The 14,360-nt window shown below is 40.4% G+C and overlaps 3 protein-coding genes across 3 annotated transcripts; 2 read left to right on the top strand and 1 right to left on the bottom strand.

The window, feature by feature from the left end:
- Nucleotides 1-783: 783 nt before the first annotated feature.
- LOC148997557 (uncharacterized) lies at nt 784-4,313 on the top strand. The gene is made up of 13 exons (XM_089122750.1): nt 784-998; nt 1,103-1,147; nt 1,245-1,313; nt 1,397-1,483; nt 1,693-2,035; nt 2,126-2,408; nt 2,538-2,771; nt 2,847-2,938; nt 3,081-3,185; nt 3,289-3,482; nt 3,583-3,747; nt 3,895-4,139; nt 4,240-4,313. The coding sequence occupies exons 3-13, from the start codon at nt 1,246-1,248 to the stop codon at nt 4,278-4,280; spliced, it is 1,857 nt and encodes a 618-aa protein (XP_088978876.1). The 5' UTR covers nt 784-998; nt 1,103-1,147; nt 1,245; the 3' UTR covers nt 4,281-4,313.
- Nucleotides 4,314-4,464: 151 nt separating this feature from the next.
- LOC148997558 (P2X purinoceptor 7-like) lies at nt 4,465-5,716 on the bottom strand. The gene has a single exon (XM_089122680.1). It carries the CDS (start codon nt 5,053-5,055, stop codon nt 4,564-4,566), a length of 492 nt encoding a protein of 163 aa, XP_088978806.1. The 5' UTR covers nt 5,056-5,716; the 3' UTR covers nt 4,465-4,563.
- Nucleotides 5,717-11,149: 5,433 nt separating this feature from the next.
- On the top strand, nt 11,150-13,814 carry LOC120477246 (N-lysine methyltransferase KMT5A-like). The gene is made up of 5 exons (XM_089120105.1): nt 11,150-12,272; nt 12,347-12,658; nt 12,774-13,012; nt 13,122-13,334; nt 13,435-13,814. Exons 2-5 carry the CDS (start codon nt 12,564-12,566, stop codon nt 13,812-13,814), a joined length of 927 nt encoding a protein of 308 aa, XP_088976231.1. The 5' UTR covers nt 11,150-12,272; nt 12,347-12,563.
- Nucleotides 13,815-14,360: the final 546 nt, after the last annotated feature.

Raw genomic sequence — 14,360 nt, forward strand, 5'->3', positions numbered from 1 at the left:
CTTAAAAGAAAAAAACCCTTCCTTTAGGCACACACAGACCTCAAGATTCAGTCAATGCTTCTCAACAACGGTGACGAGTAGAATATTCAAGTAGGAAAAGTAAATTACATAGACAATTCAGATCATAATTTATTCAAACCGCAATGCATGATGGGAGCCATTAATGAGTTGTGATTGGTGGCAACAATGATTAATATCGCCACCACAGTTGAGATAGACAGGCTGATTATTGATCTCTGTGTTTCTAAATAAGCATGAAAGTGATTGAATCAGAATAATATTTATTAATTAATTTATGTTAAAAGAAAAATACAGATATGCAGTACAATCACTAAAATCTCACTAACAAGTTAAGCCAAATCATCTGAAAAGTTTCATTTTACAGATCACAGCATGATAATGTCAAAACATAACCAACACTATAAGATCAAAGATGTCTTATTTGACTGTTATTAATCAATAACAGCAGACACACAAAATTTAAAGTGAAAATGTAAGTGTCAAGAGCCCAACTAAAGCAGACACTGATCTCCATAACGGTGGCTTACAATTTGTGATTTTGTCCTTCAGCGATTCTGCTTGTGATCATCAGGTGTCTTCAATAATGCTCATTCATCACTAAATTAATCACTTAATTATCTCATTAACTTTAACACTCATATTGTCCATTTGAAAGCATGTGAAGGTGATTTACTGCTAATCAAGGAACCGGCTTTACTGATTAGATGCGCATAACAATATCGTGCGATATATCGCCCAGCCCTAGCCTATGCCTATAGTTTTATTTGTGAACATTGGAGAGGGTCAACAACTGCTGGAGTCAAGTCCCTTTTATGTAAGAATAAATGGTCAATAAACCATGATCTGATTTTCCCATCTGATTTTTGCAGTTATGAGAGTACCCTTTTGAGTGGTAATACATCAACCCCCATCAAGGCAAAATGTGTTCAAGTGGCAAATGCTCCAGCGTTGTCAAGCATTTCCAGTGGGACAGATGGGTAAGTCATTTAATTGAAATAATTTTTTAATTGTTAAAATACAAGTTTCATATCAAACTTGTATCTACCTATGCATCATATTGTCTTATGATTTTTGCTTTTAGAGCTGAACAACAAAGTGCACCGGAAGTTGAAACCCTTGAACAGAGGTAACCCATAAACAGTCAATTTTGTGTCCCATATCAATACTATCTGGTTGCATGTTTTCAGCTAATACATGCTTTAAATTATCATTTATTTTCATAGTATGCATGACATGAGTATTGTTGAAGAGGAGTTGAATGAAAATGCCTTCAATGACCCCATGAACAGTGTGTAAGTGGGATTTTATTCTATTGTATAATTAGATATTTTTTTTCAGTTTTTTTTTATTCATTTCAGTTTGTTGTATCTTACAGGATTGATTTGGAAGAAGAAGGACCCTCATTTCATGGTTACCTGGACGACAGCTCTGATGAGGAATACCTTCCAACAATTTCATTGCGGTGAGTCATTATCTATTACTTCTTTTTACTTTGTTTATGTGCTGAATTTTTACATGTAAAAAATGTTTTGGGCTATTTTGGAATGTTTTTGAATTCTTTTAGTTCACACTGATGTCTCAGGTAATAAATTTGATCATGTTTATATGCCGGAAAAACTTGGAAATAATTCAATTGAACTGTGTATGATCCCTGAAGTTCTTCTCTTCCAGAATGGGTGGTGCAATGAAGGGAGCACAGGTAATTGACAATCTGCCAACTATTGGGATTGATGAGACTGTGCATGATCTGCCTGCCCCTGAAGTCCCTCTCGATGAGCCCTTGAGTCTCGAGCTGCCGATTTTGCCAGGCCCTCAGAAGGTCCTCAGTGAGGATGACATTATTGGCGTTAGAGCAGCTGTGCTCTATGAGAACTGCTTGAGGCAGCTTGTCACATTTTTAACTCTTCCCGTGAACAGATGCACTGGTGTCTTGAAGACTGGTTTAGTGTGTGACAGTGTTGCCCCATTTTCAACAAACATCGGCATCAGGGGCACTGCGATGAGTGTTGAATGGGTAAGCCTTTCACATCACATCAAAATGTATCGTAACAAATGGCACTGTTTATGCCTTATTAATTTTACAATGCTACCCTTATCTTACCAGATCTGCCCCAATGGACATTGCCTATGGCGGTGGAATTCACAGCCTGTGTTGAAGTTTGGCATGCAGGCTGGGGACTTTCTTCTTTCCACTAACATTTTACTTTCTGGAAACAACTACACTAAAGTTGCTCTCCTATTTAAATTCATGAACATACAAATGGTAAACACCAACACACACTACACCATCCAGGACACCTACTGTGTTGACACTATTAAAGATTTTTGGGAAGAGAAGAGGTCTGAATCCATCAGCCGACTAAAAGGGAAAGATGTTGTGCTCCTAGGTGGGTAATTATATATTTGAACTTGTTCTCCATTAATTGTTATGGTATTAAACAATTAAACTAATTTTGCAATCACTTTATCATACAGGTTTTGTATTTTGAAATTACCTGTATTTCCTTTTTCTATAGGTGATGGCAGAAATGACTCACCAGGGCATTCTGCCCAATACTGTAGCTACACAACCATGGAGCTTGACTCTAAGGAAATCATCCATGTGGCCACTATAGACAAGCGGCAGACCAACTGGAACTCCAACATCATGGAGAAGGAGGGTTTTATCCAGACAGTGGACAAGCTTACGCAAGAGATCAAGGTAGTGGAGTTCTGCACGGATGCTCATGTCCAGATTGGAGCCCTTTTGAGTAAGTGGTCAAATAATAAAACATTTGAATAGAAATATTGAATTGCTGATTGAGAAATGATTCTATACTTCAAAGACCCAGATAAAGGAAAATATAAGGATCTGAAAATTCACCACAGCCTGGACATGTGGCATGGTGCCAAAAATTTGTGCAAAAAAATAGCAACCGTAAGTTCTAATACATCTAATTTCATTTATTAAGATTTGTACCTTCCTGCATGTCGGTGTAATAATTTTGTTATGTCAGGTCTCCATCAAAATATTTACAAGGACTAACTTCCATTGTCTCTGTTTTGTTAATTACCATAAGGCGGGAAAGGTGAAAGGACAGTCTATTCTCCTTCACTGGCTGAGGGATATAGTTAACCATTTCTGGTGGTGCTGCAAGACGGCAGAAACATTTGAGCAGTTTCTTGTAAGCAGGAAGAATGTTATAATAGAAATAAATGATAATAATGCAATGAGTCAAAAAACTTTGATATGATAATGTTTTTGTTTAATTGTTTTACTTTCCTCAGGCACTTTGGATTGGAGTTTTGCATCATGTTTGCAACAATCACACCTGGGAAACAGGAAGCTGCCAACACGACCACCATGAAGACACTCAGGATAAAGAGTGGATTGAGAGAGATTCAAAGAGCCATAAAGCGCTTGTGGAGATCGTCCTCAACAAGCGTTGGCAGAAGGATGTCCACAAGTATCTGCGCTTCAGGTAAAGCGTGGAGACATGACATTTTAAAAGAAATCTAAATGATACGCAAGTCATGTGTGGGTGTGTTTTTTAGTCTAAATCTATTTTTTAATTTGTCCAGATCGACAGCACATCTCGAGTCTTTTCAGAATCACATTCTGATGTATGCCAGCAAGCGCCAGGCCTTCACTCCCCGAGTGTATGACACGAGAGTTGTGCTCGCAGCCCTGGACTACAATTTCCACCGGGAACGACCGGCATACAGGACGGCTGAGGGCCAACAAGTGTATGTCAAACTCTCAACAATTTGTTATATTCAAATAATTGCAATTTCACATTTTAAATTATGTATTCAGAAATATGAGAAATATCTATAAGTTTATTACTCATAATGATTAAATGACTTGTAGCAATTGTCTTTTGTTAATTTAAGTTATAGGAAGAAGTACAATAAAAATGCCAGAAGATATAGCCTTTACACCATGAAGTGTACAAAATCATATGGTTACATCCCTGAGATACAAGCACGCATCTTGAAGGCGAGAGTCACAAGTGGAATTGGGATGCCGCGAAAGAGGTCCCTAAGAGCAGATGACCCAAGGCGTCTTGGTGTTGTGCCACCGATACCGCCACCATCAACATCAGAGCTGATGCATACACAGGTCACCAGAGGTCTGGGTAAGTGACAAACATCTACTTGGCCTTATTTTAGCCCATTAATTTTGTCACATACTGATTCTTAATTGTGTATACATTTAATTGAACTTGTCTTTCACAGGATCTACCTTCCATGCTATTACCAACTTGGAGACAGATTGAGATTGAGTTGTTTTACTGATATTTGAGTTGTAAATACATTATCAAAAATCATTCTACTTATTAATAAATATATGTTTGCATTTTCAAACAAACTTCATTTTAAGTTTTTTGTGTATCATTCATTTTGCACATCATTTTTAAATGTTTCTCTATCCCGATTTTAGAAAAAATAGATTACAAAGTAAATTAACAAATATTTTATTCTTTATAACAAAGTGTGAAGTAAACAGAACTTCAAAGAATACAACATATATAAATCGATATTACTATTTACAAAACTTTTTTAGATCCCTGGAATGTAGCCAGTGTATTGTGCCTGAGGGTCTGGGAATTTTTCCCTAATCCTGTAAACACAGCAGCTTGGAATGACTCTCCTGTTCCCCTGTCCTAATGAGCCATGCTGCCAGAAAATAAAGTGTCTATAAGCTGCATGCCTGTATTCTCGGTTGTCATCACCAGGCTCCCTTACATTTCCGAAAGCAGTGAGATCCTCCCGGTACTGTCTATGTATCCGAAGATATCCCTCATCCAGGCAGTATTGTGTAAAATGTGGAAGGAGGCTCACGCAGTGTGCAGGGTCCTGTCCACAGCATTTCCGCTCCCTGTCTGTCGGCATGTCTCTGCAGTGGCTACAGGTACACCATGGTACCCCTGGAACCTCCGCAGATGTAGGGGCACCATGTCTTTGCTGATGCTCGATCAATAAATCAAAGACCAGACCCGGCTGCCTCTCCAACAATCTACCTGTGAGGCGTATGTGATCCTCAAGGCTCATGTTCTGCAGTAGTCTCTGAAGAAATGAAAGGAAATATGATTATAAGATCAGATCTAGTCCATTAGATATACATGTAGGTATAACATACATCATGTTTTGCAGTATATTGCACTTGAGGCATTGCAGGGATCTCATGTATAAGTGTTTTAAAAAAAAATATGTGTGTGCAAAATAAAACATTGCTCTCTGTAAGATTTTCTATAGCTTTCTTTTTTTATATATATTTAAATTATCAATTGGCTAAAGTTATGATTTTGCTATGTGGATAAGATTGTACAGAGAATTAAAATTAATTTTTACAGCTAGACACATAAATTGTACAAACCTCGGTCGTTTCTCTTCGCTGCCTTTGAAAACTTTCAATTCTACTTTGATCGTCTCTTGTAGTTGCCGGGTATCTTTGTCGTCGTTGTGTTGACTCTCGCGCTCCTCGTCGTCCATCTCGCCTGACGTTAGATCCCACTGATCCACTGCCTCTCTGTCCTCTCCCTCTACCTCTACCTCTACCTCTTCCTCTCCCTACTGCTGAATCATCCGATGATGATATCTAACAATCAGGTAATTCAGAAAATATAACGAATATAGGCGGCATTACTACTAATTACAACAGTTCATGTTTTTCAGTGTCAGAAACTCATACTGTAACATTCGTTTGTTCGTTGTGTCAAGTTGCTGTTTTTTTTAAATTACAAACCTGTTCACCCGGAGAAAAAACTCGATGAAGTGTTACTACAAGACATCCTGTCATAGCATTTTGGTACATAACGGCAACCGTAGATGCAATACGCACTTGAAAAAGCGAGGCGCTGGAGAGCAAAATTCGTTTGAATGCAAAATAATATTTAACCACTAGATGGGGGTAGATCCTACACAGAGTCCCTTTAATATCATGCCGATCCAGACCAAGCGGCAACCTCCCCGTCTCTCTCTTGAAGCCAACACGGAAGTGAATTAAACTGCAATTTATCGAGTGGCCGCTCAAATCTGTATCTCCCCCATGTTAAAATGCCCAACTTTACAGCAGAAAAAAAAAAAAAACATGTTTACAGCCTGGAGCAAAAAGTGGCTTTGGTCTATAGAGCTCATTTTTCCCTTCATGACAACTGTGAGGTGGGTAAAATTTTTTACAACTCATCTGTTTATATTATTTTTAAGCCTTAAAGTTCTGCATAATTAAGGGCGTCCACCCGCGTCCCGCCTCTTTGCCCATTTTAATTTATCCGGTAGTGACGAGAGGTGACGACGAGATGGCGACGGCCGGCCCCGCCCACTTTAGTCTTCAAAAACGCTCTTCAGAAAGGGTGACGTCACGGACACTACGTCAATATTTTTTTAGTCTATGATCCAGACATCACCAGTCACGTTTAATGAGCGCATTGTTTGGCTCAATACAGTTGGTATTAAGAACTTATTGTGTGTGCAGAGTTATTATTGTTAGCGCTATATTATATAATTATTATATTATATAATTATATTGAATGTGGTTTCCCACTGTAATGGACCACTGTTTCCCCTTTCTACCAGCAGGTGGCAGTATTTAAATGACTGACTGTATGGTGTCTTTGGTAACTTTTTTAAAATCAAGATTACTGATACAGATATATTTATTGTTGTTCATTTTATTTGGTTTTTGATTTTATTTGCCTAGTTATCATCATCTTTCATCCAGCCCAGAGTTAAACCTGCTTCTGTTTTAACCTGATTCTAACTCTGATTCTAACACTGCTATCAGCTTCTTAGCAGTTCAGAAAACAAACTCACATCAGAAATGTCCTAATGTAGGCCATCTGGACAAAAGGATGATTTACCAGTGTGCTGTGTGAGTCTTTCTTCTCTATACATATTCCAGTGTGTATAATATACAAAACTCTGATTGTCATGCAAGTGAAGAGAATCCATACAAGTCTTAAAACTTTATATAGCACATTCATGCTTTCAAAGGCATCGGATGTACAATCAATGGCTGCAGAATATTTGTTAAGCCCTAAGGTAAGAAGATTTTACAAGGTCCTCAAAAGAAATGACAAAACATAATTACATTACAAAAAACAGGCCGTCAACGCTGATTACATCAGCAATAACTGCAACAAAATGTTTCCAGTAACTTTTGAACAGTCATGTCCATACTTTAATGTCCTTACTTATGATCAGACTTGCTGCACTGTCTTTATATTTCAATGAAAGTTTAAATATTAACATAAAAATGTTTTAGAATGGCAGAAAATTAAGAAATGAGTGTGTCCGTACACCTAGCCCTATGTGTCTTAATCAGCATAAGCATTAAACTTCTGTTTGCTTACAGTCCCTCTGACTGCAGCTCAGGATATCATTTGGACTGTGCAATGACAGATATCACAATAGATGATGGAGAAGTGAACTGTGCATGATGCATCACTACGCTGCATGAAGTTTATCTGAAAAAAACTAGGCTATTTTAAAGTAGAATTCCATAAATTATATTCAATAAATATTATTAAAACTTTAGGTGTTCTCAAGTGGTCTTGAATCAAATAATGATGGCAGTTGTTAAGTATAGGTTATTCTGCTCATTACCAGCCTAGTAATTGCTGACAACATCTGGCCTTTATAATCAATCTGGAATGTAAACAAAACATTTCAAGGTAGTCCTACACATTTCAAAGAAGACTATTATACAATGAATATGAGGTGCTAGAAAAACAAAATTCATCAGGTGGTATCCAATGATAGTCCCTCCATGGGCCCAAACTTTTCTGTAGATTTTTCCATAGACAGCTTTTCAAAGCTGCCTTACCGCTGTCACGCAATCTGTTCTTCGGAGAAGCGCGTTCGTGCCCATGGTCACACCATTTACGCTTAAACATATTGTGCGTCTATGTCAGCTTAAACGCGAATGCATGTTTAAAATACATAAATGTAAAGCTTTGGTATATTAAAGAATTCTCTGTGCAAATTAACAACACTATTTAATTATTATTTACTGCATAGCTACCGCATCTAACATTAGCTGATACGGTCAGGAATTTACGTCAATTTTAAAATATTTTTTTTTTATGTTATTATTGCTTAAACCATCCTTGATTTAACCTAAACCGAGTCATTTCCAGAAGTGGTCTAGATCATACAGCCGGAGCCGGTTTTTATGGTGAACATGAATCGGCCCAGTGTTTTACAGCCGTAACAAAAATGCATGTTCCAGAGCGAGCTGCGGGCCACAATCGGCCCGGTTAACACGTAGCCGCAGACGCCACGGGGCAGCCGAGCTCAGGCTGATTGTTCATGCTAGCTGGGACACAAAGTTGCGTAGGCTCAAGGTGTAGCTATGTGCTTGGTGTCGGCAGACTAAAATCTTTTTTTTTTTTAGAAAAATCCAGCAGATTCTTGTTCTAAATATCACAGACTGCGGTGATTTTCATGTTGATCTACTGTTTTATTATTTAATAATTGCCAAATCATGACCATACTGTATAGACTACATGATCAAATATGCCTAATGAGGAGAAAGAGCTCATTTTGGTGAGTAGGCTAATTTGTGAAAGCACAGTTGTAATGGAAAGTTTTTATTACAGAACATAAGTTAATCTCCATGACAGTAGCTTGCACACAGCAGCAAACACAGTACGACACCTACTGGTATGTTTTTGTAACCGTTTTGAACTGCCCTAGGTTTTAAACTTCGTTGGAGTGGACTGAGAACCTTCACATATGTCGTTTTTGATTGTATTATTAACAAACTACTATCACTATTAGTCTATTACCTAGCCTGTTCAATACATTTCTATTGACACTGTATAGCGCGAGCGACGCGGTCCATTTAATGTGGAAACCACATTAAATATAAATTTAATTATATGTAGTAGCGCTAACAGCAACAAATCTGCACCACCCTTTTTTCGTTTGTCGTTTCAAACCAAAAACAAAAACCTTAAAAAAAGAGCAGTTTTCCAGTTTTTGAACTTTAACCCCGGCGTGGTCGATGCAGGTCGGTGCAGCAACAAAACCCTGCGCGTATTCCGCGTCCTGTCTGAAAGTCTCAAGCTGAATGTGTGAGTTGGCAGCCCTGCGGGGATGCATCGTCGGCAGCGTTCTGCCGCATGCACACAGTGCTTATACATGTGGGGATTGTTTACATCAGAGTGCGCGTGTTTTGCGCAGCACGCAGTGTTTGAGCGTTTGAAGGAAGATAAGCAGCTAATGCACGCTCTAAAAGTCTAAATTTGAATTTATTATTTTTCACGGTATTTTGAAGAGCCCGCGATAACAATATCGTGCATATTCATTACCGCGATTTATCGCATTACCGAATACCGGCACATGTCGTGTGTGTGTGTGTGTATGTGTGTACTGTCACTTTAAGAGCTGCATGGATCCAATAGGTGGTTTGCAGTCACGTGATTGTGTTGACGCGCGGAATGCAGATGGAGGGCAAGGAGTGAAGAGCGCAATGGACGCTATTACAAGAGAAATATATCAACAGAAAATTGAGACATATGTTGGACGTGATCCTTACGTTATGAAGAGGACCGATTTTCAACTGAATTGAGAGATTTGCCTGCCATCGATCAACTAATGGCGCTTTTCCACTGCATAGTACGGTTTGGTACGGCTCACTTGTGGTGCTTTTCCACTGCATGGTACAGTACAGTACGGTTCGCTTCGGGTCGCTTTAAATGGTACCTGGTCTGTTGAGGTTCCAAGCGTACCATACCGGTACTAAAATGTGACGTAAAACACTGCAGATCACTGATTGGTCAGACAGAATCGTCACTACCAACGTCACTACTAGCGTCATTGGATTTGCGACACGAGACACTTTTTTAGCAGTATTTTTGTTTTGCTGCCATAAGCCTCATTTTAAACACATTTTTCCGTCTAGCAGTTAAAAACAACCACATACCGAGAATCAGGAACACCATCCCCTCGATAGTCTCCATTGTTCCTGTGTTGTGGGTTTGAAAATGTGGCGCTTTTAAGATAATGTCATGGCAGTAGAGGCGCGCGCAAATAACGATCAGTCCCACACACTTTGAAGGGGTACTACTGCAGTGGAAACGCAAAGCGATCCGAACTGTTCCGCGCCGAGTCGAAGCGTACTGAGCCGAACCGTACCGTACTATGCAGTGGAAAAGCGCCATAACTCGTCTTACAGACATACTTTGACTTTACGAAGTTCGGAAACTAGTCTGGTACGTTTCACAAACAGCCACTTAAGTGTATTTAAATACCTGAATAATGTAATTATAAGCCACATAAATAATGTATTATCTCACATTTGATGAAGTGATCACTGCGCACACACACACACACACTCTCACTGGCATTTTCCCATTTGGCTTTTCCCGACCGCAGACGAGGGTTTGCAAAGCATTTTTCCCGGTGTTTTTCTGTCAATTTCTTGTATTTTCCCCCCTTATGAACAACAACTTTGGCCACACGATAAAAACTCCTTGTGGTTTGATCGATCTGAGCAACCGTAAACGACGCAAAACATAGGCATTTTGAGTGTGTTATAGTGCTTCCTAAATATAGAAAATCACTTCCTGCCCTCCATCTGCGTTTCACGCCATGGCAACACAGTGGCGTGACGTCACGTGAAAACAAGCTATATACTGTTACACATGTGTGCAGCACACAAAACAGTGTGCAAGTCATCTCGTGCTTGAAGGGTTTAAAGAGCCCCTATCACAGCATTTGAAATGTTCCTATTTTTGTTTTAGGAGTTCCCAAAAACAGTTTAACATGCATGCAAGGATAAACACTTTATTTGTCGTATAATATGCATTTATTTTTAACTGATTTGCTCACAGACTCCCAAATGATTCGTACAACGACTCATTTTTCCAAACCACTCTAGCGTGACACTAATCGGCGGTGATTGGTCAGATGACAGACCCATAAACATATTGATAAAGCACTACAGTACTACAAGACGCTCTATTCTTTGACAACTCCAATAACAGCGACAAACATTTCACATATTTAAAAAAAATTGACATTGGAGACCTAGAAGCTGCGCTGAGCGTAACTTACACACACGCGCGCGCGCGCACACACACACACACACACACACTGCCTCGCGCCCTGACGCAACAAAACCGTTCAAAACCCATAAAAGCAAAAATTATTAATAATACTTACAGGTTGTGATTCGGAGGAGGAAGCTGATCCATATACACTGGGTAAGTAAGTTACTGAGCCCTCCTTCAGGAACAACCGCTTGTGAATGCACATTTGAATTCATTTATGTTTTTGAACTAACATTATTTGTCAATAAAATGATGAGAACACAATCGGGCTATAGTGTTGATATGAACTCTAACCACCGATTCTTCACATGCTCGTCCCTGGTAAATGAAAACAAAGTGGCTGAACTATCTCTGCATAGTAGAACACAGCGTCTTCTCGACATGATGCTATGATGAAGTGTTTGAGTGTGTAGACTTCGAGTTTACACTTCCGTCTGCGCGCGCAGTAACTGGGCGTGGCCAGTATGTATCTACGTCACGATGTAACAGCTAATGACTCGTTTCAAAAACAATTCATTTAATAGACTCACTTTTAAAAGACCATAACTTTATATACGGTGCACTTTCAGATTTTCATTCCCTTAGAGCTATATTCCACACCATATGAACAGTCATTTTCAAAAATCCATGATAGGGGCTCTTTAAAGTCATTGAAATGCTCACAAAGGAATCAATTCGTTTTATAACGACTATCTGATTCCTGACCTCAAGATTTTCGATTCCCAACCCTACAGTTGAGTGAGGCATGCGTTAATGATTGTGGTATCCTTACAGGAGTGTTAACCTTCTCTCTGTCTCTGTAGCGGCCATGAACTTCTCCACCTCCAGCAGTGAGAGCAGCTGCGGTACACCAATGACATACACCGATGACAAGCCTCCGTTCACCAGCCACTTCCGCAAACCCAGAGTTCAGTTTTTAGAGATGCCCAGTGAGTCCGGCGGCTCGGACAGGTACAGGAGGTGTCCTTCCTGCTTCATTGCATCATGTTTGGCGATTTGTTTAGCTTTATATCACGTCATGCTCCTTCTCAAAGGGACTTAACTCGCATTCTCTCCAGCTCTCCAGCTTTATCTCCAGCTCTCTGGTACTAGATAAAGGGAAAACGCCACAATTCTTTAAGAGATTCCGGAAAGAATTTGCACATTGGACGGATGTAAAGGAAAAGCTGGAGAAAGAACTGTCTGACCAGATCAAGATCAACTCAGAAAAAGGTTTAATTTGTGCTACCTCGAGACAATGAACTCTGGTGTGAATTTGTCTGAGTTTCTCTCTCTTTTGCACACAGAGGGTTTGATGGTCCAGCCGTCAGAGGAAAAGACCATGTTCCGCTACTATTGCGAAGCAATCCTGATCCTCGGTCACTTCCAGAGACCAGGAGCGGTGGAGGGAGTAACAGTAAGTGTTAAGACCCCAACATCACGAGCCAGCAGATACGTCGGACCGTGGAGACAGATGTGGCTGCCAACTTTACAGAGCAGCAGAAGGCGTCTGTGGCCCAATACATGGCCCATTCCAATGCAGTGGCAAACCAGCACTATAGGATGAAGACCCTAGATGCTATTGTGGCCACTTCAAACCTGCTCAGCTCCCTGACACGGTATGTAATTATCTGTAATATAATTCTGTTATAAATCTGTTATAATTATAATGTCTCTCAACGCTCATCCATCAGTTCGTTAGTGTGTAACCTCCAGACCTTTTCGATATTGCAGCTCCTCTTCTGACGACTCTGGCGATGAGGGCACCCAGGCAGTGAAGAGAAGGCGGGTGAAAGAAGAGGTTGGCAGCCCAGCCCCGGACTTTAATGCTTTCCTGCAGGCCTTCCCTGTGGGAATCACTGGCCAACCACCCAACAAGACCCAGAGAGAAAAAGCTGGGTTCTCCGGCGACAGAGTCTTTTATGATAAGTGGAGGGCTCTGCAGTACAGCCTTCGGGAGCAACATCTTTTGTGTACGTGTATATACTTCCTTATGATCCAATGATTAGATTTGCTCCAACAGAAACATTTTGAACTAGTGTGTGAACCTGAATTTTAATTCAAATGTGCTCTCTTTGACAGCAAAATTCTCAAGACGTACCCCAACTGCAGCGATGGTGGCCAAAGTCATAGATGCAGAGGGCTGGACGGCCAATCATCCTCGTCCAGAGGACATCATGGCGAAGTGGAGGCCGCTCAGCAGAGCACAGGCGGAGAGTGACCCGGGCATCATCAAGGGGGTGACCAGGCAGAAATGGTCGGGTCTGGCTGTGAAGGCCTTTGGGGAGCAGAAAGGTATGTACAACTGTCTTATGAGCACAGTAAAATCCATAAATAAAATGAATATAATAACATCATGAACAGCACATTAATGACTCCCTCTTTTTGACCACAGGCGTTGTTGCAACCAAGGCCTTCGGGAAGGGCTCGATCCTGTGTGATTTCCACGGAAAGGTGATCACAGGTGCTGAGGGCAGGGAGATGGCAGAGACGCAGGACCAGCTGGGCAACCTGTTTTTCTTCAAACATGGCCCTGACGAAATCTGCATCGATGCGGAGACTTTCCCCTGTGAGTGCCACCCGTCTCTGGAAACCATCGGGAGATGGATTACACACTCAAAGAAGAAGCAAAACGTGCAGCCATGCCACTGCATAGTGAAGCTTCAGGGGGGAGACAGGCACGTCCTGCTCTTTCAGGCCACCACGGACATTAGAAAGATGATAAGATCTGCTTCGACCACGGCATCAAGAAGAGGACTTTTCGTGGGGAGATAGAGGAGCTGGAGTGACTGAACATTTGATTCTTTACAATTTGTGTCACATTTTATGACACAAGACTATGAACTATCAATGATTTGTTTGTCAACTGTGAGCTCGCGAATGAACTATAGATGTTTGGACAAAATTGGGAGCTTGCGTATGGACTTGATGTTCATGTAAAAGGAGCCTCAGTAGCGTCTAAACATTGTAGTTTCATGTAAAAGGAGCCTCAGTGTGACCAATGAAATAATTGACCTTGATCTACGTCCTGGAGCTGGAGTGGTTGGATCTCTGACTCTATTTTTTCAGACTGTGATTTTGCCAGACGTCTGCTTGCCTCTCACAGACCATGTGTGACAAATTTAAATGGAGCCTCGTTGTGAACTGACAACCCAGACAGACTGTATTGTAAGTAGAGTAAAGTACTTATTGTAAGTGTATTGTAAATACTTTGTATTGTACATTAATTTATGCTCACTAAAGTTATAAATCAGTCTATAAATGAAAGTACTTTCCCTACAGCTCTGAAAACAGCCATAGTAAAGCCTATACACAAGTCAG

Source organism: Pimephales promelas, chromosome 2 (genome assembly GCF_988280905.1).
Source record: "Pimephales promelas chromosome 2, fPimPro1.hap1.1, whole genome shotgun sequence".
Classification (NCBI taxonomy): Eukaryota; Metazoa; Chordata; class Actinopteri; order Cypriniformes; family Leuciscidae; genus Pimephales; species Pimephales promelas.